General features: G+C 36.0%; 1 protein-coding gene across 11 annotated transcripts in view; it reads left to right on the top strand.

Moving 5' to 3' along the window:
• The first annotated feature begins 223 nt into the window (after positions 1 to 223).
• The window catches only part of LOC131034223 (mannosylglycoprotein endo-beta-mannosidase), a 155,920-nt gene continuing 131,684 nt past the window's right edge, over positions 224 to 24,459 (top strand). The window contains exons 1-3 of one of the 11 annotated variants that reach the window (XM_057965626.2): positions 224 to 462; positions 651 to 716; positions 1,318 to 1,472. In XM_057965626.2, the coding sequence (XP_057821609.1) occupies positions 1,345 to 1,472 (128 nt within the window). In that variant the 5' untranslated portion in view covers positions 224 to 462; positions 651 to 716; positions 1,318 to 1,344. Of the gene's footprint in view, positions 769 to 1,314; positions 1,473 to 24,459 lie in introns of all 11 variants that reach the window. The other 10 variants (XM_057965619.2, XM_057965625.2, XM_057965624.2 and 7 more) reach the window with 10 other exon arrangements.

The raw sequence follows: 24,459 nt of genomic DNA, 5'->3' as shown, positions 1-24,459 counted from the left end.
TTTTCACTATATGAACCCCTCAATTTTTTATTACATCAAAAGATTAAATTAGTTAAAAAATCCAAAAAAAACAAAAAACAAAAAAAAACAAAAAACAAAAACAAAACAACTTATCTTGAACAGATATAGATAATAATTATCCCAATTAAATTCTTAAAATGATATAAATATAGATAATAGAAAAAAAAGAAGACAATTTTAAGTCAAGACTATGGATAGTCTATGGGGGCAGAAATTAGCTGGGCACCAGATTAAGCTCAACAGTTTTTATGTTTGAACTTGGCTGCAGCAACGGCCACGAATCTCGACTTGTACGTTGGAAGGCGTTGAAGTTGAAGCTACGATCTTAAATATAGATTAAAATAGCTTCATATCCACATCCAGCCCCGGAACAAAAGTTACATCCAAACGTTCTTTGTCATATTTTCATCTGTCACTGGTGATGACATTATTCCACAAGCAGTAAGAAAATGCTAAACATCTATCCATTGCGCCGGCACTTGATGACTTATCCCTATCCTCAATTTATTGGGATCAACAGAGTTGCAGAGCTATACAGTACCTAGCATTAATTTTTCTTTTACTCTCTTAGTTTGGACTTGATTTCAATTTTAGAGCGATGAAGGTTTGAGATTTTGGGTATTGGCTAGGGTAAAGTACGTGACTTGAGCTGAAGGAGTCATTTCCAATATCTGTGTACATTTTTGGCAATCACGGTAATCACTAATCGAAGCGGCATTATTGTTTTCAGAGATTTTTGATTGCACAGTAAGACAAGCTTCTCGTTGGAATGGTTTTCACGTTTTATACATTTCTGATCTTCTTTGATTTGATGTTCTTTTATTTTAGTGTTAAGCAATTAGTGTCGTAAAATAGTATTGGGCTACATTTGGGTCTGACAAACATTGGGTATCCGATTAGTGGAACCTATAAGGCCTGGCTTGATGCCTAGAGGACCGAGTCATATCTTTTCTGTGAAATTTGCTCAGAGTTTGTCCAAGATCTCATCCCTTATTTTGAAATCATATGGAAATTGAACTTGGGTTGGTGCGGGTTTTTTGTGATATCTATTCCACCAATTTGTGAAGGGCTCCTACAGAACTTTGTTTCTTATTTGGTATTTTTGTGGGAACTTGGTGGATGGGGATTCTTGGTGAGAGAGCGCCTTCTAGCTTCACCTTTTAGGATTTATCCAAATTGATAACAAATGGAAATGAAAAAGAGAAATCGCCCGTAGACCCTAAATATTCCTGGTCTTGGGAAGGCTACATTTTTGTCATTCTTCATCTCATTTACATTCCATTGAATTTGTAGAAGGCAAAGGAGGCTAAGAGGAAGATAAAAATGAAGCTGGATTCTGGTTGGATAGCAGCTAGATGGAAGGAAGTAAGCTATTCAGGAGAGGAGCTGACTACAACTCATCCTCCTTCGCAATCCATAAAGCCATGGATGGAGGCACTCGTACCAGGAACGTATGTTTAGGTTTTCTTCCTTTCTACAAGTTTCTTTTTCAATTATTTGCATACCTGACTGGATATTTATAAAAATTATCAGATTGATCTCATGGTCTATATTAATAAAAATCCATTTGCTGCTCGTACACTGTCATGCCCGTGTAATATTCCATGGAGTGGGTAATATTTGAATCAAGGACCTTCCCATATGATTTTACATGGACCAGCTAAGAATTGAACCTAGGACCTGCCCATGACTATGTTTAGAAATCTGGAATGCATTACCTTTTTAGATACCGTCGTCACCGTGGTTTGGAGTGTGGCCTGCATGCTTCCAACTGACTACAATATAAAAATACTAATCAAATAACTTATAAGAAAACAAAATGAATGATCTCGAACATTCAATAAATATGATTTTCACAAGAAATCTACACTACTTAAAAGATTCCGGCTTTTACTACAGTACATGAGGTCTGTATGGTTTGAGTAAACAAGCGAGAAGTAAAATTGCTGTAACTATTTTTATCTATTATCAAGTATTGGTGCTCTCTTTGAATTATTTATATCATACGTTTGTGGAAGATCATGTGTAATTTACTTTAAAAAAAGCCATAGTTCTATCAAAATCGCAGTTTCCTTTAAGATTATGATTGCACTGTTATGCTCTTCCATGGGCTTAGTTTGTAAGAACGTGCTTTTATATGTTCAATGTTTCCTATTTTCCTACCAGATATGCCATGTTGGATGATAATAGAGGTTCTGTTAGGTAGTTGTACCATAAAATCTTCTTACAAAGTACAAAGTTAATCGTATATGATAGAAGTATACAATAAAATTATTTTGACGTTGCGCTTCAACTGGTCAATGGTTTAAAAAATATAAAGGTTTGTTAGAACATGCAAGTCGCTTAAACAAGAAAACTCATATATAGATTTTTAATTCTACTTGGGATTTTTATAAGAGCTTCAGCCGCGTGTAACTATCTATGCCAAGTGTGCTCCATACTCACTTGTTGACACCATTGCTCACTGTATGAGATGAGGTCAAAATTCAAAATAATACTTTAAGTTCAAAAGACAAATATTATGTTAAAAATAAAAGAACATGGGACACCTGCATATCTAAGATGGATTTAGACTTATAAATTTAATGATAAACACAAATAGACTTAAGTAGCTCTTTACCCAAAAACAAACAATAAACACTTTTGTGGTCAAGGGAGTGGCAAACCGTGAGCACCGATAGCTAGTAAGAAGATAGTAGAAGTAATGTACATAGATAGTTAGAGTAATAAGATATTCGGAAAATCGTGAAGTCTTATGAATAAGATGATTTTTGTTAGAGTTTTAAGGGATAAGACAAATGTTGATCACCTTTCGAAAAGTGATGATGGACAACATGAGGACCAACTATCATCCGTGAAAGATAGAATGATGATTGCAAAAGAGTTGGAACCGATCAGCTATAGACATGAAGTCAAGCATTGAGTATCAACTACTTAAGATCAATCAAGGCATATCGAAGACTCATCCGATGAAGGACAATAATACTTATGAATTCTATTAATATCAAGAGGAATCATATACATCGATGGAGGAGACTTGTAAGCAACTATTAGACATTGCATCTCGATCATCATACATATGTGAAGACTCATGAATACGATTTTATTGATTAGTATTCGGGTTGGTAAGATTTATGAGAAAATAATGATGAATGAAGACTAGAAGATCGATTAATGTTAATAGAATGTATAGATCGACTAAGTATGAGAAGATAAACATCAATAGAGTCTAGATCATAATCAACATGAAGGAAGATTAATAATCACAGTTAAAGACAAGGATTAGTTGTCGGCAATAATAGCATTAAGAGATTGATGAAGAACAACAGCGAGGGTACCGACAAATATAATCAAGCATCTTTAATTGATAAATATGACTAATCGGTATTATGCAATATTAAGTTAGTAATGATTATCAATTATAAACTAATTGATATCATTATGAAGAGGCACGATAATAATCAGTTGACCAACAATTAAAACAAGCAGATATTGATTATCTATGAAGGCAGCGATTAGTAAAGAGACTAATCAGTGGTTATAAGATGACTAACCGGATTGCATATGAAAGGATGCAATTAGCATAAGGTCAGATCGATTATGAAGGCAAGTCTAATTGATAACCATAATTGTCATGAAGTGGTGCGATTAATAAAGGAGGTGATTATGGATAGGCACGAGTCATGTCTTTTGCAACGTGACTTACCATTCCAATTACAAGATATAAGAAGGCATTCAAAATCATTCAACTAGGATCATCATTGGAAACTTATTAACTCTTATCCATATATTGGATCTGTTCATTGAGCATCGGCCTATTTGGCTAAACCGGTTGCAAGTTCATAACTCCATATCTGAGACAGCACCATTGATTGCAAGGAAAGATCTTATATATCAGACACAGCATTAGATTATTGTTGCAAGGTTATACATCCATATTTGAAATAGCAACTATATCTCTATAGGCGAAATTATATATCAGACATTGCATGATTTAAGGGATCATACAGAGATAGCAATCAATATTGCTACAAGCAATATTATCTTACATCTCGTTGCATATATTCAAAGGAATACATCAGACATAGCAATATAACAAGATCATCTTGCACACTTACATTGTCATATTTGATATAGCAGAGATCCTATTGAACATTGCACTAACTGCAAAATACATCAATTCACTTAAGCATAGACTTAATTTTATAAATCGGAGATAGCAAATGGCATTAATAATTGTCATTTAATGTATCATTGTTTTTATATTATCAACTACGTAAGATCATCGCAAAATCAGATATTGTAATTCATAATAAGTATAAGGAATTCAAGTAATTGTCCCATAATTCCAAGATATCCTAAAAGGGAACATTACAAATGGTATCAGAACATTGCATTTTGTGGTTATATTCCATTATTTCTTAAAATGGGACATTACATAATATCAAGACCAAGTTCCTAGGGACAAAATATCCCATAGCATACACATATATTGAGTTGTATTTTGCTATCCAAGCTGCCCCACCTCATAGAAACTTTAATCCCCAAAGCCAGAAAAAACTGTCACGTTAGGAACACTCAACCTAGAGTAGTACTAGGAGGAGTGACTTCCCAATAAATCTTGGGATATACAAAATTTCAAGCTATGCTATACATGATGAGAATTGAACTAATGGTCGCTAAATCATAAACATAGGTCTAATCAGCACTCTAGATGGTACAAATTAACAACACACGAGAGGGTACAACTTAACAACACACTAGATGGTACTACTCAACAACAAGCACAAATGAGAACTTGTTTTCATGTTTTTCTTTTTGAACTCTTTTAGCTCCTCAAACTTTATGATCTCTTCCATAAAAAATGTTGTATGTCTGGTTGCTTATGCAAAAAATCATCAGAATATAATGTTGCATCCTTCTCTAGGAATCCCTTCCACTTAACCTTTAACATCTTATTTGCCTTCTAAGAATGTTATTATTCTTGGCAATGATGCTAGACCAACTTCCCTCCTCATTTGTGAAAGACAACTCTATCCTTGTGGCTATGCATGTGCCGACCAGATAGTACAACTTAAACAATAAGTACACATGAGAATAAGTATTTTTATTTTCTCTTTTAGTCTTTTAGCACCTTAAATTTTTACGACCATCTTCCATCCAATATGTTGCAGGTTTGGGTGCTTAACTAAAAAAAAATAGATTATAATGTTTTATCCTCTAGAAACTTCTTCTACTTAACCTTTAATATTCTAATTCCCTTGTTCTTTAGAATCTTATACATGTTTGTAATGACACCGTTAGGTTCCAAGACCAATGCCCTCTGCATTTGTAACGTGCAACTTTGTTAACCTTCTTCAATACAAGCGAGACATGAAACACAGCATGAAGTCTTCCTTTGTTTGGTATGTCCAAAGCATACACGATTTCTCCAGTCTTTTCCCTCACCATGTAGGGCCCATAATACCTAGTTTGTAACTTCATCTTGCCTGTTTGCTTCAATTTTTGCCTGCTTGTTTTCCCATATACAAACATGTCCCTACCTCAAAATGTTATTCAGTATCCTGCTGATATTCTTGTTGCTTCATCTCATGTGCAGATACATCCATATTGTCCTCTAGAATTGATGTTTTTTTTCATCTCTTGAAAGGATCTTTTCATTTTGGAGCAAGCCTATATGGATTGTTATAGCAGTTAAATGCCAAAAGTTACTTGACGCATTTATTCAGTTTGTATCCTATATGTGTCCATGGGTATTTCTACTTACTTTGCGTTTTGTAATTGATTATTATTATTTGATTGCACAATTTATTGACATGAATTCATTTTTCCAATATCTCGTTGCTCTCAAGTTCTATGCTTATTTGAACAGCAATTAAGTCTGCAGGTGATGATGTTCCTACAGCTCTTTGGTGAGTTCCTAACTCCATACACTCATTATGCGAGGTTAAACATGCTCGTATTCATGTCTACATCCATTGCATACTTTTGTTCATATTCAAACCATAGTACTACACATACACATGCTTAACCAGTCCACTAATCAATAGTGCAAACAAGAATTTGCTCATATGAGGTTAGTTCCAAATATGTCGTGGAGAGAACAAGAGCCATGCTTGTAAAATATCCATACAGCTAGCTATGCACATACTCAGCTGTTCACAAACTTGTGCAATACATGCTAGCAACTTGCAACAATTAAACATAAATTAAGTAAAAGAAATTACCATCATATTAAAATAATAACACAAGTATTTTATCCTCAAAAACCCCAAATAGGGAAGAATTCTTCAGCAAGAATCTACTATCAAAGAATTTGTAAAAATAGGATCCCCTTTATGAGATCTATTAAGAACATCTTACATGAGCAATGTATCCTTACACCTGCAACACAGTGGAAGTACTTGTTGAATCAGCAAATAAGGACCAGACCTATGGCTAAGGACAACAACCCTTTGAGCAATAGGGGGAGATCTGGAATACAATTCTCAATTTCAGTCATGATTATTAGTGCCCTCCCTTAGCACATTCGTAGTGGGTGAATGCCAAAAGGTGAGCAGAAAAGTCGACGAGAGGAATTGAAATGTCTCCAACACAAAGAGATGGAAGGGAACTTACTAAACATCTTGAAATAGGTTCAACCGTGAAATTTTGGTGTATAGGGGATGGTTTTGTTAGAATTTTGTATAAACAACAATCTACCCAAGAATGAACAATTAGGTGACAATAAATTCAATGCAAACAAAATAAGAATAACTTCATTCTAATATTTGTATTCAAGGTGATATATATATAGAGACTTTGGAACACATGAGCTTAGATGACAAGTGCTCCATAGAGGTCGAGTGAGCCTCAGTGAACTATAGGGTTGACTCAACATGTAGAAGTAGTGGCGTCAAGAGAATTCGTTTTGATGAGGGAGATGTGCCATCTTAACTATTGTCAATAAAGGAGTTGAATAAGGTAGAGGTGGCATGTGCTCCCATCAATCAAGGATATGATATGTGCTCATTTATTTAAATAAATAAATAATAATTACCTAAGTAAACTTAAATACAATGTGCAATAAATAATTATTTACACCAACACCCCCTTAAGTGCAACTTAGGGAAAAAGAGAATGAGTCTCGACATGACAACCTATATTAGATACTCATATACAACACATCTCCCTCATCAGAATGAATTCTCTTGACACCACTACTTCTACATGTTGAGTCAACCCTACAGTTCATTGAGGCTGACTCGACCTCTTTGGAACACTTGTCATTCGAGCTCATGTGTGCCAAAGTTGGCTCACTCGACCTCTTTGAAACACTTGTCATTTGAGCTCATGTGTTCCAAAGGCTATATACATGAGCTCAAATGACAAGTGTTCCAGAGAGGTCGAGTGAGCCTCAGTGAACTGTAGGGTTGAATCAACATGTAAAAGTAGTGGTGTCAAGAGAATTCATTTTGATGAGGGAGATGTGGCATCTTAACTATTGTCAATCAAGGAGATGACATGTGCTCATTTATTTATTTATTTATATAAATAAATAATAATTACCTAATAAACTTAAATACAAGGTGCAATAAATAATTATTTACACCAACACCCCCTTAAGTTCAACTTAGGGAAAAAGAGAATGAGACTTGACAAGACAACCTATATTAGGTACTCATATACAACCTATCAGAACCCCAAGGTACAAAAAGATGAAAAGGAGAAAACTAATAGGAAAAAAATCCATACCATGGAGGGAAGATGGAGTACTAGATACCCACTTAGAAGTGAGAGTGTTCTACACCCTAGAAGAGCTTCTCGACAAACGTGTGTGCTCTTTGTAAAGGGTCTGGTGAAAATGTCTACAATCTGCTCTAATGTAGCATTATATTGAAGATCAATGATTAGCTCTTGTATAATTTTTCGTATGTAGTGTATATGGATCTCAATATGTTTGGTTTGTTGGTGGTGAACTAGATTTCTTGAGATTGCAATAGTAGTTGGTTGTTACAATAGTTGATGGATGGTAGCCAATAGGTGATGCCAAACTTTGTTAGGGTCTGATGAAGCTAGTGGCCTTTGTGGCAGCATACATAGCCTCTTTTTACTTAGCCTTTGTAGATGAGAGACCAATAGAATGTTGCTTCTAGCTCACCCAACAAATATGACTAGATCCAAGATGAAAGTTGTAGCCATATTTGGACTTGCAATCCTTAGAATCACCAGCCCAATTAGAATCTGTTTTGTCTTACTAAGTTTGCATCTCAACTTGTTGCATAGTATATACCATATGAATGTGTCCCTTGTACATATTGTAATACACGCTCAACAGCTTTCTAACGAAGCTCATGAAATTCTTACATAAAGCAAGAGAGAAAGTCAACAACCTAAGAAATGTTAGGATGAGTATGTGTGAAGTATGTGAGACTCCCCATGAGTTCTTGATACAAGGTAGCATCAACAAGAGGAGTAGAACAAGAAGCCTCCAATTTGATTCCTAATAGAAAGGGAGTCACGGTGGGCTTACAAGCAACCATTTGAAATTGTGAGAGAAGATCAAGAGCATATTTGGCTTGAGCAATATTGATCTTGGAATTAGTTTGAGTGATCTTAATTGCAAGGAAGTAATGTGACAATTGCAAGTTTGTCAAAATCAATGTATCAAGTAGAGCAAATTAAATGGAGCAAATGATGGATAAAGAACTCCTAGTGATTATCAAGTTGTTGATTTACAACACCAAGAGGAGAATCTCATCATCTTATTGCAAGATTTAGATGGCAGGGTCAAAGTGACATTAGGTGAAACCATGAGAGAAGGAAGAATCCATCTTGGCATACCAAGCTTGACAAGCTTGTTTAAGGCCATAGAGGGACTTCCAAAGTTTGCATATCGAGTAGGAATCATCAATGAACCCTTTTGTGTCATATATATCTCTTCTTGTAGATCACCATGAATAAATAAAGGCACTTTTCATGTCCATTTGATATATAGGCTAGTGGTAATGGCAAACATAATTCATTTTGATGACAGGTGCAAAGTTTTGAGTGTAGTCTATGATAGGCACCTTGTGAATCCTTTGGCCACAAGCTGTGCTTTATATTTGTCAATTGTTCCATTTGCTGCATATTTGGTTTGAAAGATTCAGTTACATCAAACCGTATTTCTTCCCTTAGGAAGTGGGACTAAATCTGCCATGCCTCCGTTGAGAACACTACCTTAATAAATGCAAATCATAGCTAGTCAAATTAAGGAGCCGACCAAGGGTAAAATAGCCATTCAATGTAAGGGCAGACCAAGGTAAAAGAATACAATAGCAGTTTAAAATAAGGGCCAATCAAGGTAAGAAAGATTGTCAACAATTAATTAAAAGAACTCATTACAAAAGGTCAACCATAATTAAAAGTGTATAATTATTATTAGGGCTGACTAAGAATTGGGCAATCCCTTGGATAAAGGCAGCGATAACAAAATTATTAATCATTGTTACCCTTATTAATGGGCAGCATAAAGTTGCACTTAGAAAGTCATGTCTATTAGAAAAGAGATCTCTTTTCAAAGGGGTTCATCACTTCACTTGAATATAGAGATATGAATTTCGGAGAAAGCGGAATCATGAAGGAAAATTAGAAAACAGAAAAATAAATGTCTAGAATAAAAGTAGAGAAAAATACACACACACACATATATAATGTATATATATATATGTATATATATCTATGTATATATATGTATGTGTATATATATATGTATATATACGTATATATTTATATTTATATACATATATATGTATGAATATACATATATGTACACACACACACACATATAATGTATATATATATATATATCTATGTATATATATGTATGTGTATATATATATGTATATATACGTATATATTTATATTTATATACATATATATGTATGAATATGCATATATGTACACACACACACACATATATACAAATACATACACACACACACACATGCATATGCATACATACATACATACATACATATACATATATATATATATATATATATATATATATATACATACACACATATATGTGTGTGTGTATACATACATACATACACACATATGTGTGTGTGTATACATACATACATACACACATATGTGTGTGTGTATACATACATACATACATACATACATACATATCTCTCTCTCTCTCTCTCTATATATATATATCATAGTTTCAATACTCACCTGAACTTGCTTGAACTTGGCGAGTCCTAGGGGCTCAGACTTAGACTCGAACTCGACCGAGTCTAGGTGAGACTTGCCAAGTCTTGTGGACTCGTTGGCCTTGCCAAGTCTGAGCGAGTCTGATATCTTGGACTTGGCGAAACTCAAAAAATAAATTTTAAATCTCAAAAAATAACAAAAACAAACATTTTTTGACCTTTTTGTGCATCCAAAAACCCTAAAATGTCCCTAAAAGTATCATTTCACCCAATACAAAGATCATTTTGCTCTCTTCACTCTCTCTTTTCTCTTTTTCTCTAAACTTTTTTTTTTGGGGGCATAGCCCCCAAACTCCCATTTCTAGCTCCCTTCTATTGTTGGATTTTTCTGACGTCTAACACTTTGTGCAACTTATCATTGCTACCCCTCAAACCCATTAGTGTCTCCACTCCCAAACCTCCACTAGTTAGTGGGACCTACCTTAGATGCATTCGTAGGAGGGATGCAAGCTCCTCTGAGCCATAGACTTCTAGTTATTGTTTTGATATTTGTTTGGAACATTTGATGCATGGATTTCATATTCCATGAGTTTTGTATACATGTCACAATATTTATATATCTAAGTGTGCTATTTTCTTCAACTATAATTTGTATTCTTAACTATGTGATTGATGTATACTTGTGTATGTGATCAAATTAGCTTCTATTTGATGACGTTGTGTCTTTAAGGTTTATTCAATAAAGGGTGCATGAACCAAGTTATAAATTCTTAAAAATCTCTAAATTTCTTGGATTTTTCACTTGCCAAGTCTCGAGTTCCGAGTCAAGTCACCCTTGCTAAGTCCGCGCCGATTCTAAGTCTTGTTTATATATACATATAAATATATTATATTATACTATATTATACATATATATGTGTGTGTATACACACACACATACACACATATATATATACACTCATTGTCACTCAGATTTATGAGAATTTATTAATTTAGACATTGAAATAATATCCAGAGGAGTCATATATATTGGACCAGTATATTTATAAATTATCTTCAGCCCCAACTTATATTTATTTATTTCTCTTAAGCAAGTGATTTCAAACAATAAAAGAGGTATTCATTATTCGTTATAGCGGATTTTCCTTTAGCAATATAATCTGAATTTATATTATTGTCTTTTAAATAGGAAGGATAACCAACCTTTTGAGTCTATGAGACCCAAGCATGCCACCTCTAGAGGAATGTTATGCTCATGGGCTAGGGGGCAATGAGTGCCCCTAGGCTTGAGTTCCCATCAATTTCGCCACTTTGAGGTTGTTGGAGCCATGCTCATGAGCTGAGGGGTGTTGAATGCCCTTGGGCTTGAAAAAGGAGGACATCCTCCAATATGGATTGAGGGATGGAGGGGATCGTACTCCAGCTATACTTGTGGGGTAGGGGTGTTGAGTGCCCTTGAGCTTGAGAGTCTCGTCTAGTACACCACCTCAAGATGGATGGAACCACGATGCTCATGGGACTGGAGGCGTTGAGTGCCCTTGGGCTTAGGCGTTGAGTGCCCTTGGGCTTGAGAGTCTTATCAAGTATGCTACCTTGGGATAGATGGATGGGAGATCCACCCATGCTTTCGCAATCCAAAGACAATTGTTCTCGAGTTTGCAGTTTGCAAGATATTCCTAATGAATTCCTAATATGATTGACTATCAAAATATACTTGCTCAAAATGATATTGATGTGGAATTAGATATTAATGATAGATTTATGGAATTAAATGCTATTATGGATTATTAATATTTATTGTACTAATTTAAGTTTCGAGTGATTAGTGATGTATGCAGGTCCTAAATTAGAAATGATTTTAATGTGATTTTAGATTTGGCAGTTTTATTACAAGTTTATGTTACTAAGGATAATGCATTTCTCATCTTGAGATGGATTTGTTGTATCAGGGCTAAATTACAGTAAATCTCAAAAGCGGACATTACAAAATCCCAAGTGTTTTTCTTGATCAAGGAAGAGTATTCTTCTTCCATTGTTGAATCCTAGTCGTTAATGCCCATTGCTTTCTCAAATGGTTGTGGATTAGAAGCTTGAGCTGTGTATGCATAAGGCATATCTTGACATTATGGCTAAGTCTTTCTAGTATTTGATGGATATCGTTTTGCAAGTGTTGGCCAGCTTTTAGGGTTTTCTAGAGGTTTCCATTTTCTTTGGGACTGTTCCAATGTTGTTGGTAAGCTCAATTCTCAATTTTAGTGGGTTTGGACAATAGTTGCTATTTATGGTAAGTTCTTGCATGACATTGACCTTTTTGGGTTTTTCTAGGCTTGTTTTCTCCGGTCCCCAAAGAACATTGCTATTTATAGTAAGTTCTTGCATGACACCAAGCTTTTTGTGTTTGTTCTCTTTGGTCCTTGAAGAACATTGCTATTTATAGTAAGTGCTTGCATGGCACCAATCTTTCTCAGTTTTTTTGGATTTGTTCTCTTTGGTCTGCAAAGAACACTACTATTTATAGTATGAGCTCATGTCGGCATCAAGTATTATTTGTCAGCTTTAGTTGGTTCTTGTATGCTCGATTATCTGTTCTTGGTACCTTGGTGAGTTTTCGTAAGGTGACAAAATATTTTAATATTTTCTCTTAGTGTTTCTAGAAAAGCTTTAAATAAGAGGTTTGACAGTTCATTTGGTGGTTGAAGTTTATTATTTCTCTGTTTGAAAACCCTTGTGGTTTTAGAGATTGGACTTGGTTGATCTTGTTGATATTAATTAGGGAAGGGCGGATTCATATTGCCTTGGGCAACATTGGAATCCGCCCAAAAAGGGGCTGGCCCCTTTTCCCTCAAACGTGGCCCTATCTCTCACGCTACAACCCACACCACAACCCAAACACTCAATGTGCTGTCAAATAGGGCTGACCCTATTAAATAAAGGCAATTAAAAGGAAATAATTAAAAGTTAATTATTTGGGAAAGCCGACCTAGCTAAGGGGTTTCGCTCCACATATAAATAAAGATTAAGATTCATTGTTATTCATTCAAGTCAATGAGCTCCCTTATCTAATGCGAAAATCCTTATGCTTGCATAAGTGCGAACTTCAGTCATCTGCAATTACAGCAACCCTCATCCACCATTAGGAGGTGCGAAATTCATCTTAAGGTATTGGCAACATTCAGTGTATGCACAACAAACTGATTGGAGGTCTACCATTCATACATATATAGCGAATTACTTGAAGGACAGTCATTTATGTATACAAAGCGAACTGGTTGAAGGACTGCCATCTAGGTCATACACAACAAATTCCTTACAAGCCTACAATCTGGATAAGGGAGAAGCAGCATCTATTCTTCATATGACAGCAAGTGAATGTTGAAGGCAGTCACCTCATACCTCTTGGACAGCAACATCTGAACCTGCAAATATATGAGATAAGTGTTGTAATGATTACATAACTATAATCCATAATCAGATCTAAGGATCTTTTCTGGCTGGGTTTTTCCTCCTAGGAGGTTTTCCTAGGGTAACTGTGTCTTGCTCTCAATTTGTTCATTTCTATATTGTCATTTTCTTTCAGTTAAACAAACTAATTAGAAACTAAGTCTAAATTCTAAGTTATGTCAATTTGAAAGTGTTAAAATTGACATGGTATCGGAGCAATTGGCTAGATCAACTTTCAGATTTCAGAATTCAGTACTCCTTTATTTCCAGATTGGTGTCTCATTTACAGGTTAGGTCAATGGGGCTGAAAGTTGAAGATAGGCTTGATGGAAATCTTAATTTCACTGCATGGAAGGTTCGAATCAAGTTGGCTCTAGAGGAAGAAGATCTTATTCAATTCATCAAAGCAAAAGAGCTAACTGAACCTACGGATGCAGCTGAGCTAAAACAATTCAAAAGGGATGCTGTCAAAGCAAGGAAGATCATCATCGATTCAGTCAAAGACCACCTAGTCACATCCATTGCATCATTTACTACTGCAAGGGAAATGTTCAGCCACCTACAAGGTACATATGAAATTAACAATCTCAGTAGGGCAATTACTTTAAGACAACAACTACTTAATATCAAAATGGGAAATGAAAATTTTGTTATTTCCTACTTTATAAGAATTTCTGAACTAAAGAATCAGCTAGGTTTAATTGGTCATAACATGGAAGATAAAGACCTTGTCATGATTGCCCTAAATGCCTTACCACACTCATGGGAGTCATTTATCCAAACCATAAGTGGTAGAACTGAGTTACCCACCCTTGATCGCCTTAAGAATGATTGCATCCAAGAAGAGTCTCGCCTCATCACAAGAGGGCAAACCAAAAGTCCTCATATTGATGATCAACACATGCTTGCAACCCAATGCAAGAAAGGTGGAAATTGGAGGAAGCCCTATCCAAAAAGAAATAGGGAATTCAGACCTTCTAGCTCCCAACTCTCTTGGAATAAACCAAGAGATACCTCTCGTGTTAGATGTTTTAGATGTGACAAGCTTGGCCACTGTGCTAAAAATGTCAGTATAACCCGAACCAAAGAGAAGCTAACCTAAATGAAGTCTTAGAACAAAATGATGACTTCTTATTCATCTATGCTCTGTCTAGCAATATTTCTACAGATAGTAATACATGGCTGATTGATAGTGGTGCCTCCAGACACATTACAGGCTACTGTGATCATCTTTCAGACTTAGTAGAAAAGGATACCAGCTTTCACGTGGTAATTGGTGATGACGCTCGTTATTCGGTAAGAGGTTCTGGCTCTACTTCTTTAAATTTAGACTCTGGCATCTCTTTGCACCTTAGTGACATCTTGTTTGTTCCTGGAATTAAAAGAAACCTAATTTCCATTTCTGCCCTAGAAGATAAAGGTTATCAAATTGCATTTTCTGAGGGAAAAGTTCTTGCTTGGCTTAAAAAATCCAGTTTTGAATCTGCTCGTATAATAGGTAATAGATATGATCGTCTTTATAAGATTTCTACTAACCCTATTCAAGCCCTCATTAATGAGGCTCCTGAATCTTGTGAGCTATGGCATAGAAGACTTGGACACTTGCACTATCAAGCTCTTCCCACTCTTGAAAAAATTGGTCAAAGGTATGTTGAGGTAAGTAGGGATGTTACATTTGAAGAAGATATTGCTTTTAAGAAATCAAAAGGTTCTTGTCTTATCGATGAAGCTAATGACAATCAAGATATGAATGTTGATACTAACCCTGAGATTTAGAGGGAGCCTGTTGATCCTCCTCCTCAAGATGATTATCATGATCCACCAAAGCCTATGAATCCCACTGATATTCCTAGCGACATTGTCGCTATCAAAAAGAGGCCTCTTTGGGTAAGAAACACCATTCAAGAAGCCGAAAGATTTGCAGCTCCTAGTGGCACCTTCCGTGAAACTAAGAGACCTCAAGTATTCTCCAACTACATTGCATTGATGTGCAATCTCATCGAAACTGAACCTTGCAATGTTGAAGAAGCCTTGATTCATCATGCCTAGAAGCTTGCTATGGATGAAGAGTATCAGTAAATCATCAAGAATGATGTGTGGGATATTGTGCCCAGACCCAAAGGTAAATCTGTTGTTTCCTCTAAATGGTTATTTAAAATTAAACATAATGCTGATGGTAGTATTGAAAAATATAAGGTTAGATTTGTAGCTCGTGGTTTTTCTCAAAAGGAAGGCATAGACTATGAAGAAACATTTGCTCCTGTTGCTAGATATACTTCTATTAGAACGATAATAGCTATTGCTGCTGGCAGGGGTTGGAAACTACATCAGATGGATGTTAAGACTGCCTTCCTTAGTGGTGTCATTGAGGAAGAAGTCTATATTGAGCAACCTGAGGGTTATGAGATTCAGGATAAATTAACTCATGTGTGCAGGTTGAAGAAAGCTCTGTATGGCGTTAAACAAGCTCCTCGTGCTTGGTATGAAATAATTGATAAATACTTGCTAAGTCTAGGTTTTTGTAAAAATGATGTTGACTCGAACATATACTTTAAGGGTAGCCAATAATGAAATGCTAATTCTAGTTCTATATGTGGATGACCTATTCCTTACTGGTAAAGATGAACTTATTATTAGATGCAAGAAAGAACTAGCTTCAGAATTTGAAATGAAAGACTTAGGTCTAATGCATTATTTTCTAGGTCTAGAAGTATGGCAAAGATCTAACAAAATTTTTCTAAGTCAAGGAAAGTATACTATTGACATTTTGAAAAGATTTAGAATGATGGATTGTAAACCCATGTCTACTCCTATGGAATCTAACTTAAAGAAGTTAAGTGTTTCTGCAGCTAACTCTGATTTTATAGATCCATCAGAGTACCGGCAGTTGATTGGATCATTGATGTATCTAGTTAACACTAGACCAGACATATGTTTTGCTGTGAATGCTCTCAGCCAGTTTATGAGCATGCCCAAACATGTTCCTCTTGTTGCGGCCAAGCACATCCTAAGATACTTGCGAGGTACAATTGGTTTTGGGCTGAAGTATCCACTTAACACTTCTATAACCTTGGAAGGTTATTTAGATGCAGACTGAGCTGGAAGCGTCAAAGACAGGAAAAGCACCTCTGGTATTTGTTTTAGCTTGGGATCCGCAGTGATCTCTTGGGCTTGCAGAAAACAATCCTCAGTGGCATTGAGTACTGCTGAAGCTGAGTATATTGCAGCAAGTGTAGCTTCCAGAGAAGCAGTGTGGCTTCGCAAGCTTCTTGCTGGGCTGTTTGGTCAGGCTTGGGATCCTACAGTTATTCACTGTGATAACCAGAGTTGTATTAAAATGTCTATCAATCCAGTGTTTCATGACAGGTCAAAACATGTGGAAACCCACTATCATTTCATTCGGGATATGGTGCAAAGAGGAGCTATTCAGTTGAAGTATGTCAACACTGATGAGCAGGTTGCAGATATTCTTACCAAGCCTTATCCAAAGTGAAGTTTGTGTACTTTAGGGACAGACTTGGTATTATGGAAAATGAAACCCTAATTGAGAGGGAGTCTCAATATTAGTGATATGTTGTGTTGTATCAAACCACCCTTTGCAGGCAATGTAAGGTGGTATTGTAAACTTCTCAGGGAGAAGTGTAATTATTAACCATCCTCTGCGGGCAATGTAAGATGGTATTGTAAATGTTAACCACCCTCTGCGGGCAATGTAAGGTGGTATTGTAAACTTCTCAGGGAGAAGTGTAATTAGTAACCATCCTCTGCGAGCAATGTAAGATGGTATTGTAAATGTTAAAACATCCTTTGCGGGCAATGTAAGATGGTATTAGTGTAATTGTTGACCATCCTTTGCGGGCAATGTAAGATGGTTGAAAAGATCCTCTCCACCCTCTGCGGGCAATGTAAGGTGGATCCAGTCTATGCTTGTGTGCAAGCTGGAAGATTATATTATGTAATTCCATTCCTTGCTTGTGTGCAAGCTGGAAGATTATATTATGTAATTCCATTCCTTGCTTGTGTGCAAGATGGAAGATTATAGTTATGTTTCTCCTCCCTAATTAAGAGGGAGTGTTGATATTAATTAGGGAAGGGGGTATTCATATTGCCTTGGGCAACATTGGAATCCGCCCAAAAAGTGGCTAGCCCCTTTTCCCTCAAACGTGGCCCTATCCCTCATGCTACAACCCACACCACAACCCAAACACTCAACGTGCTGTCAAATAGGGCCGACCCTATTAAATAAAGGCAATTAAAAGGAAATAATTAAAAGTTAATTATTTGGGAAAGCCGACCTAGCTAAGGGTTTTCGCTCCACATATAAATAAAGATTAAGATTCATTGTTATTCATTCAAGTCAATGAGCTCCCTTATCTAATGCGAAAATCCTTATGCTTGCATAAGTGTGAACTTCAGTCATCTGCAATTACAACAACCCTCATCCACCATTAGGAGGTGCGGAATTCATCTTAAGGTATTGGCAACATTCAGTGTATGCACAGCAAACTGATTGGAGGTCTACCATTCGTACATGTACAGCGAATTACTTGAAGGACGGTCATTTATGTATACAAAGCAAACTGGTTGAAGGACTGCCATCTAGGTCATACACAACAAATTTCTTAAAAGCCTACAATCTAGATAAGGGAGCAGCAACATCTATTCTTCATATGACAGCAAGTGAATGTTGAAGGCAGTCACCTCATACCTCTTGGACAGCAACATCTGAACCTGCAAATACATGAGATAAGTGTTGTAATGATTACATAATTATAATCCATAATCAGATCTAAGGATCTTTTCTGGCTGGGTTTTTCCTCTTAGGAGGTTTTCCCAGGGTAACTGTGTCTTGCTCTCAATTTGTTCATTTCTATATTGTCATTTTCTTTCAGTTAAACAAACTAATTAGAAACTAAGTCTAAATTCTAAGTTATGTCAATCTGAAAGTGTTAAAATTAACAGATCTGAGCTTTCTTGAGGACGAAAACCCTCTTGGAGAAGATCAGCTTCAATGGTGAAAGATATACTTTGGCTAATATTTTGGCGGAATTATCCAAGTTTCGTAGTTGCACATCAATGTTCGAGGTATCTAGAATTTTGTGAAGATTTATTCTAAAGCAAATTTCAGTTTGTTGAGGAGATTTTTAGGCAAGATTTTTGGGACGCCCATCTTGGTATTATTTTAGTTTGAGCGAATGATATATCTATGCTAGCATGGTTATTAGCTGCTCTTTATGGTACGAGGATTGCTAGGCTTTTGGGAAACATTCGAATTAGATTAAGGAATCCCTTTGCTAGTCTGTGGACCTTGTTCTAGTTTTGTCCAAGCATCCAAACCCTTGGTGTTGGGTGAACCATTGATAAACAAGATTTGGGCGTTTCTCTTGAAGGGAGTTTATTTGGTTTGAAGTTGATTCATTGCTAGTGCATGGAGTTGTAAGTAGATAAAATATTGGTGACAATTGGTGATTTGAGAATACTGAAGTTTGATGCTTCATTTATTATCATTACCTTGGCATGAGCTTTCCTTCCATTGGCTGTGGGGTTTGGTAATAAGTTTGTGTGGCATGTGAAGAAGTTTGGCGTAGTCTTGGGTGTTGAATCTTTCCTTGTTGGGTGCAAGGGTTTGGGAACTATAACTGAGTTTGTTGCTGCTCTTAGTGATTTCTTTCCTACTGTTGATGGAGTTGCTGATCAATATATTAGATTGTGGGACTCACAGTTGTGATAAATCTGTGCATTTCTTATTGAAGTACATTGCTGGACCCCCTGTTATATTTTATATTTCTCTTGCTACTTTAAACAATGAATTGGGTGCCTTTATGCTTCTTGAGTATAGTTTCAGCACTTGCTAAATGAATGCCACTTCTATATATCCATCTTTGGGGCTATAGGAAGAACAAATTTGAAGAAAGAACACAGAGTTTTCACTATTGCTGTATCTATTTCAGATGATAAGTTTTTTATACCAATCCAATGTTATTTCCCATGCACATTTGAAAAAACCTTTATACATGCAAGCAAACTGTTTGACAATTTTACACAGTGGAAAAAGTGAGCAAAAATCTTGTGTAAAAACTATTGGGGATCTTAGAGTGGTATCAGAGCTTGTGGTCTTGCTAGCATAGGGAATTTAGAGGATTGATTTTCAGATTTGAAGCATGGCATTAAAAGACAGAAAATGGTTAGCAAAATTACTCTGTGAAACAGGTAGTAAACTCAATTGTCAATCTCAACCAAGGAATGTTGTTTTCAACACTCTGAACCAATTGGAAGGATGTTTAATCATTATAGAGCAGTTATCTTCAGTGTTGTTGCAATTAGCTTTAGTTCCTACAGTGACTTCCTTAAATTAGTGCAGGTGGCTGCGACATACAGATGATGAGTTAAGGTTGATGGTTAGTTCATGTTTGATGAAGATCACAAGAATCTTAGCACCTTAAGGACCTTATGATGATAACACAATGAAAGAGGTAATTGAATTATTGTTGAATAGTTTGCAGGTTCTTGGTGATATCAAACGTCCTCCTTTTTAGAAGGGTTGCCATACAAAATATTTGCAGAGATCAGATTGAGTAACCTAATGTTGGATTTGGGATTGCATGATTTGATCTACAACACGTTTCACCATTTCTTGGTTAGAATCAGGAAAGAACATGATAATGATGTTATTGCAGCCATGAAACTATTATGGTTCTGACAATTAATGAAAATGATGCTATCTCCCAACCCATTTTATCTATGCTATTGGCTGTTTTGAAGCAAGAACAAGTTATTTCTTCAGCTGCTTATGAGTTACTCAACAATGTGTTTTATCTATGCTATTGGTTCTGACAATTAATGAAAATGATGCTATCTCCCAACCCATTTTATCTATGCTATTGGCTGTTTTGAAGCAAGAACAAGTTATTTCTTCAGCTGCTTATGAGTTACTCAACAATGTGTTTAAACCTAAGTTACCGATTTGGGTACGGGTACGGATTCGTGGGTACGACAATTTTTTTTTTCCCTGGGTACAGGTACATCTGTACATGCATACATATGTATGTTCAAACATTATAGACTATATCATTGTATAACTACAAGAAGAGTGATCCTCATAAATCCATAATTGCCAATAAAAATAAAAAAATAGAATATTTGGATACCTCATTCATAATTTGCAAAATGAAAATGCTCAAGTTTCAAAATGTCATCACGCAATGAAAATTCAAATTCAAATTGATTTTAATATTCATGTTCTTTATCAGGAGTCAAGGTCAATATCAACATTTGGTTCAATTTCATTTGAACTACAATCAATTGGATTTCCACTACCACTAGCTGTGTCAAGTGCAGAAGCTGGTTTAATTTCATTTTTCAAACATTTGACAAAATGCCAAACCATTAACAACACAAGGAAAGTGATTTCGCATAACATAAGCAAACAGTTGCTATGTATGCATAATGTAAATCAACTGAAATCAATCTCAGTATTGCTGATATAAAGTTTACTAACCTTGTGTTCATATGTATAGCTCACAAATGCGATTGAAATGATATTTAATTGCTTGCTTGCTAGCATATTCTGATAAAAAATGCTGTCACAAAGTTGTGGGAGTGAAACTGAGGTTTTAGTTCATGAAACAATGCTTGGGTACAGCCCTTGGTACTTCCCGGATGCTTGGGTTCTTTGTGTGTTCTTCACAGAAGGACCCATACAAAACCCAGGTACCTAGGAAGAACCCGAACAGTACTAGTACCAGGACTTGAGCTAAACTGAAGAATCCGGTAACTTAGGTTTAAACAATAGTTATGAGACTCAGACACGCCTTGAACTTGACAAACTGATTTTGGACTTGGCAAAAAAAAAGGCAAAAACTTGGCAAAGTGAAAAACCCAAGAAGTTCACAGATTTTTAAGGATTTATAACTTGTTTCATGCACCTTTTATTAAATAAACATTAAAGACACAATAACATCATCAAATAGAAGTTAATTCACATACACGAGTATACATTGATCACATAAGTATAAGCTGAAGGAAATAGCATACTCAGATCTATAAATATTTTCAATTGTATGCAAAACTCATGGAATATGAAATACATTGAAATATCCCGTCTAATAAATGATTGTAAACAAGGAATATTTTTGCTAATGGTCTCTGATTTTTGATTTACATAGGCTGCTGATAAGTTTGTCTCAGATTTAGAACATGAATTAGCAGCTACTAATGAATAATGATAAGAGTCTTGTAATGATAGGAGGGTAATCTAAGATGCACAAACAATGAATTTGAATGATTCTATACCAAACTCGACTCTTAGATAACACTTTTCATCTTATAGACCTTTTGACAAACACTTGGTATGCGTCCTCAGAAAATGGATACCATGAGATATAGACCAAATGCAAGCTTCTATCTTCTTTATTCAAATCAAGGGTCTAATTACAATGATTACAATAAATATGACCTCAATCGTCATCTTATTAACTAACAGCAAATCAACAAGTCTGAGTACATGACAGCCATTAACACCTAACCAAGAAATAGTTCATGTAATAAAATGGAGAACCTGGTAACAATCTGCTTGAAGAAGGAAGCACTATCCACGTACTTAGACTCCTTGAGTGCCAATTCGAATCACCCTTGAAACCTCCCTTGCTGCTGTATAGTGCGAACTGAGAATCAATCGAACTCTCCTCAATATTCCTCCAAAATGGTCGGCTTGCAGTGTGGGATGAATCGCCCTCTTCCAAGTGGGGTATAGATGCCCAAGACTCGTGCTAGGAATCAAATTGTGTGGTGACAGCAGTCTGGTTCGATTTTCTGATTACAATTTATAAATGGCCGATTCCTCACTAATATGTCTCCAATTTATCACCAAGAGCATTGCCTTGGTCTTATATTAAAATCGCTGATCTCCAATATGACCCTTGAAGCTCCCTAGAGTTGATATCGACAAAATCGTGGATGAGGACAGTCTGATGCAATTTCTGATAAAATTCTGATTGGTAGCTGTATTCTCCTCAAAACACCTTCAAATCCCTCTTAGAAGGATTGCCCCACCTTGCTATTCAAATCGCCTAATTCAAATGATAAGTTTGAAGCCTCTTTGACAAATAATGAGCAAAATCAAAGGGTATGGCACGGCAGTTGGACGGTCTTCAGAGTTGGCAATGGTAAATCTGCTAGCTATATCCTCCCAATAATCTTTCTAACCAAATCGACCTCTCTTCCTTGAATGATTTTGATAAGCTATGAAAGCCAAATCGCCAATTCTGAAGATTCCTCACGATATTCACCATGGCAGCAACTAGAACCTCAATAAGCTCAACTTGGAAGACTGAAATGTCTCCCACCCTTAATGCAACCCCTCGGAAGGTCTTTCACTTCCTCAGTTATGCCAATCATCGGGAGTTTTCGTTCCCAAATGACTCTTCTGCAGATAACCTTCTGGCTCCACAAGACAACATACAAGAGAAGATGCAAACAACTGATGATTAACAATGAATTACTCTCCTCCTTTTATTTTCAATCCTACCCAATCGTTTCATTACTTCTAGAAGATCGCCTTATGAGGGTAGGTACACTTTATTATTTTTTATTACACATATTATATTGATTGCACTTTATAAAGTAATATTATAAAATTAAAAGTGCACATGCTTCGTAATACGTGTAATCCTCTTATTTCACCCTTTTACTCAAAAATCATGAAATGTGAAGCCTCAAATCACTGCAACTCAACCCCCAAAACATGTTTTGATCCATGGAAGCTTGCCAAAATCCTCCAATATGAGGTCAAGGCAATGGGTACCACATGAAGTCCAAAATAATGTTGGGTGCCTTTTTATCAATAGTTTACTTGCAACAACATATTTGCTGCATTATTTGTCACCACTTGCACCACATTCTTGTCACCCACCTTATCTAGGACTTCTTCTAAAGCTTTACAAAGGTATGCGGCATTTTTTGCATGTTCTGAAGTATGAATTGTTTTGATGAACATGGTGCCACTTGTAAAAGAAATACAATCAATGATCTAATAAAGTAAAAATATTCATCACTAAATTAATGCATTGAGGGAAGTACAATCACCTGAGGAAGAAACAAGAAAACTCAGCAATGTCCTTCTTCCTTCATATCAACCGTTGCTCTTCTATTGTGGCGTTTACATCAGCCACCTTATGTGTCAAAATTGGGCTCGTTATGTCATCTTCACTAGGGGCTTTGAACCCTGCCTTACAAATAATAATGTTATCAACCATATTTTGCCAATAAGGAGACTTAACACATGTCACAAATAAATTAAATAAAATAAGTATTGTAAAATGGAGAGTTTAAATTTGAATTCGAGATACCTCTAACTATAAAAATTCAAGAGACAAAGAATCAAGCTATATATTTTAAAACAATCAAACAAGAAATAATTACCTGGTTGTATGGAATGGAATGGTGCAATAATACCAAAAGTCTCCAATTGCACATCTAGCTATATCATGTATGTCCTTGTTTCATCCAATGCTCTCAATCGATGGTTGGGAACCATGAGTAGTGCGTGGCAAAACAAAATGAATCCATCCTAGATTTATGAATTTTAGAACCAAGGCTAACATTGCTTGTACCATTGGCACTAGCACCAACACCAACACCAACACCAACAATGCCACCAACACCAACACCAACAATGCCACCAACATTAGCCTACTAGACCCAACACCTGGAGAATGACTAAATGGAGGCATGGAAGAAGACTCTCCACTACCACCAATGCCCGTCATCTCCTCTCTTTGCTACTTTTTCATTTCATTTTGCATCTCAAATG

Source organism: Cryptomeria japonica, chromosome 3 (genome assembly GCF_030272615.1).
Source record: "Cryptomeria japonica chromosome 3, Sugi_1.0, whole genome shotgun sequence".
Classification (NCBI taxonomy): domain Eukaryota; kingdom Viridiplantae; phylum Streptophyta; class Pinopsida; order Cupressales; family Cupressaceae; genus Cryptomeria; species Cryptomeria japonica.
The sequence above is the reverse complement of the archived record's forward strand: the minus strand, read 5'-3'. Positions and strand labels throughout refer to the sequence as shown.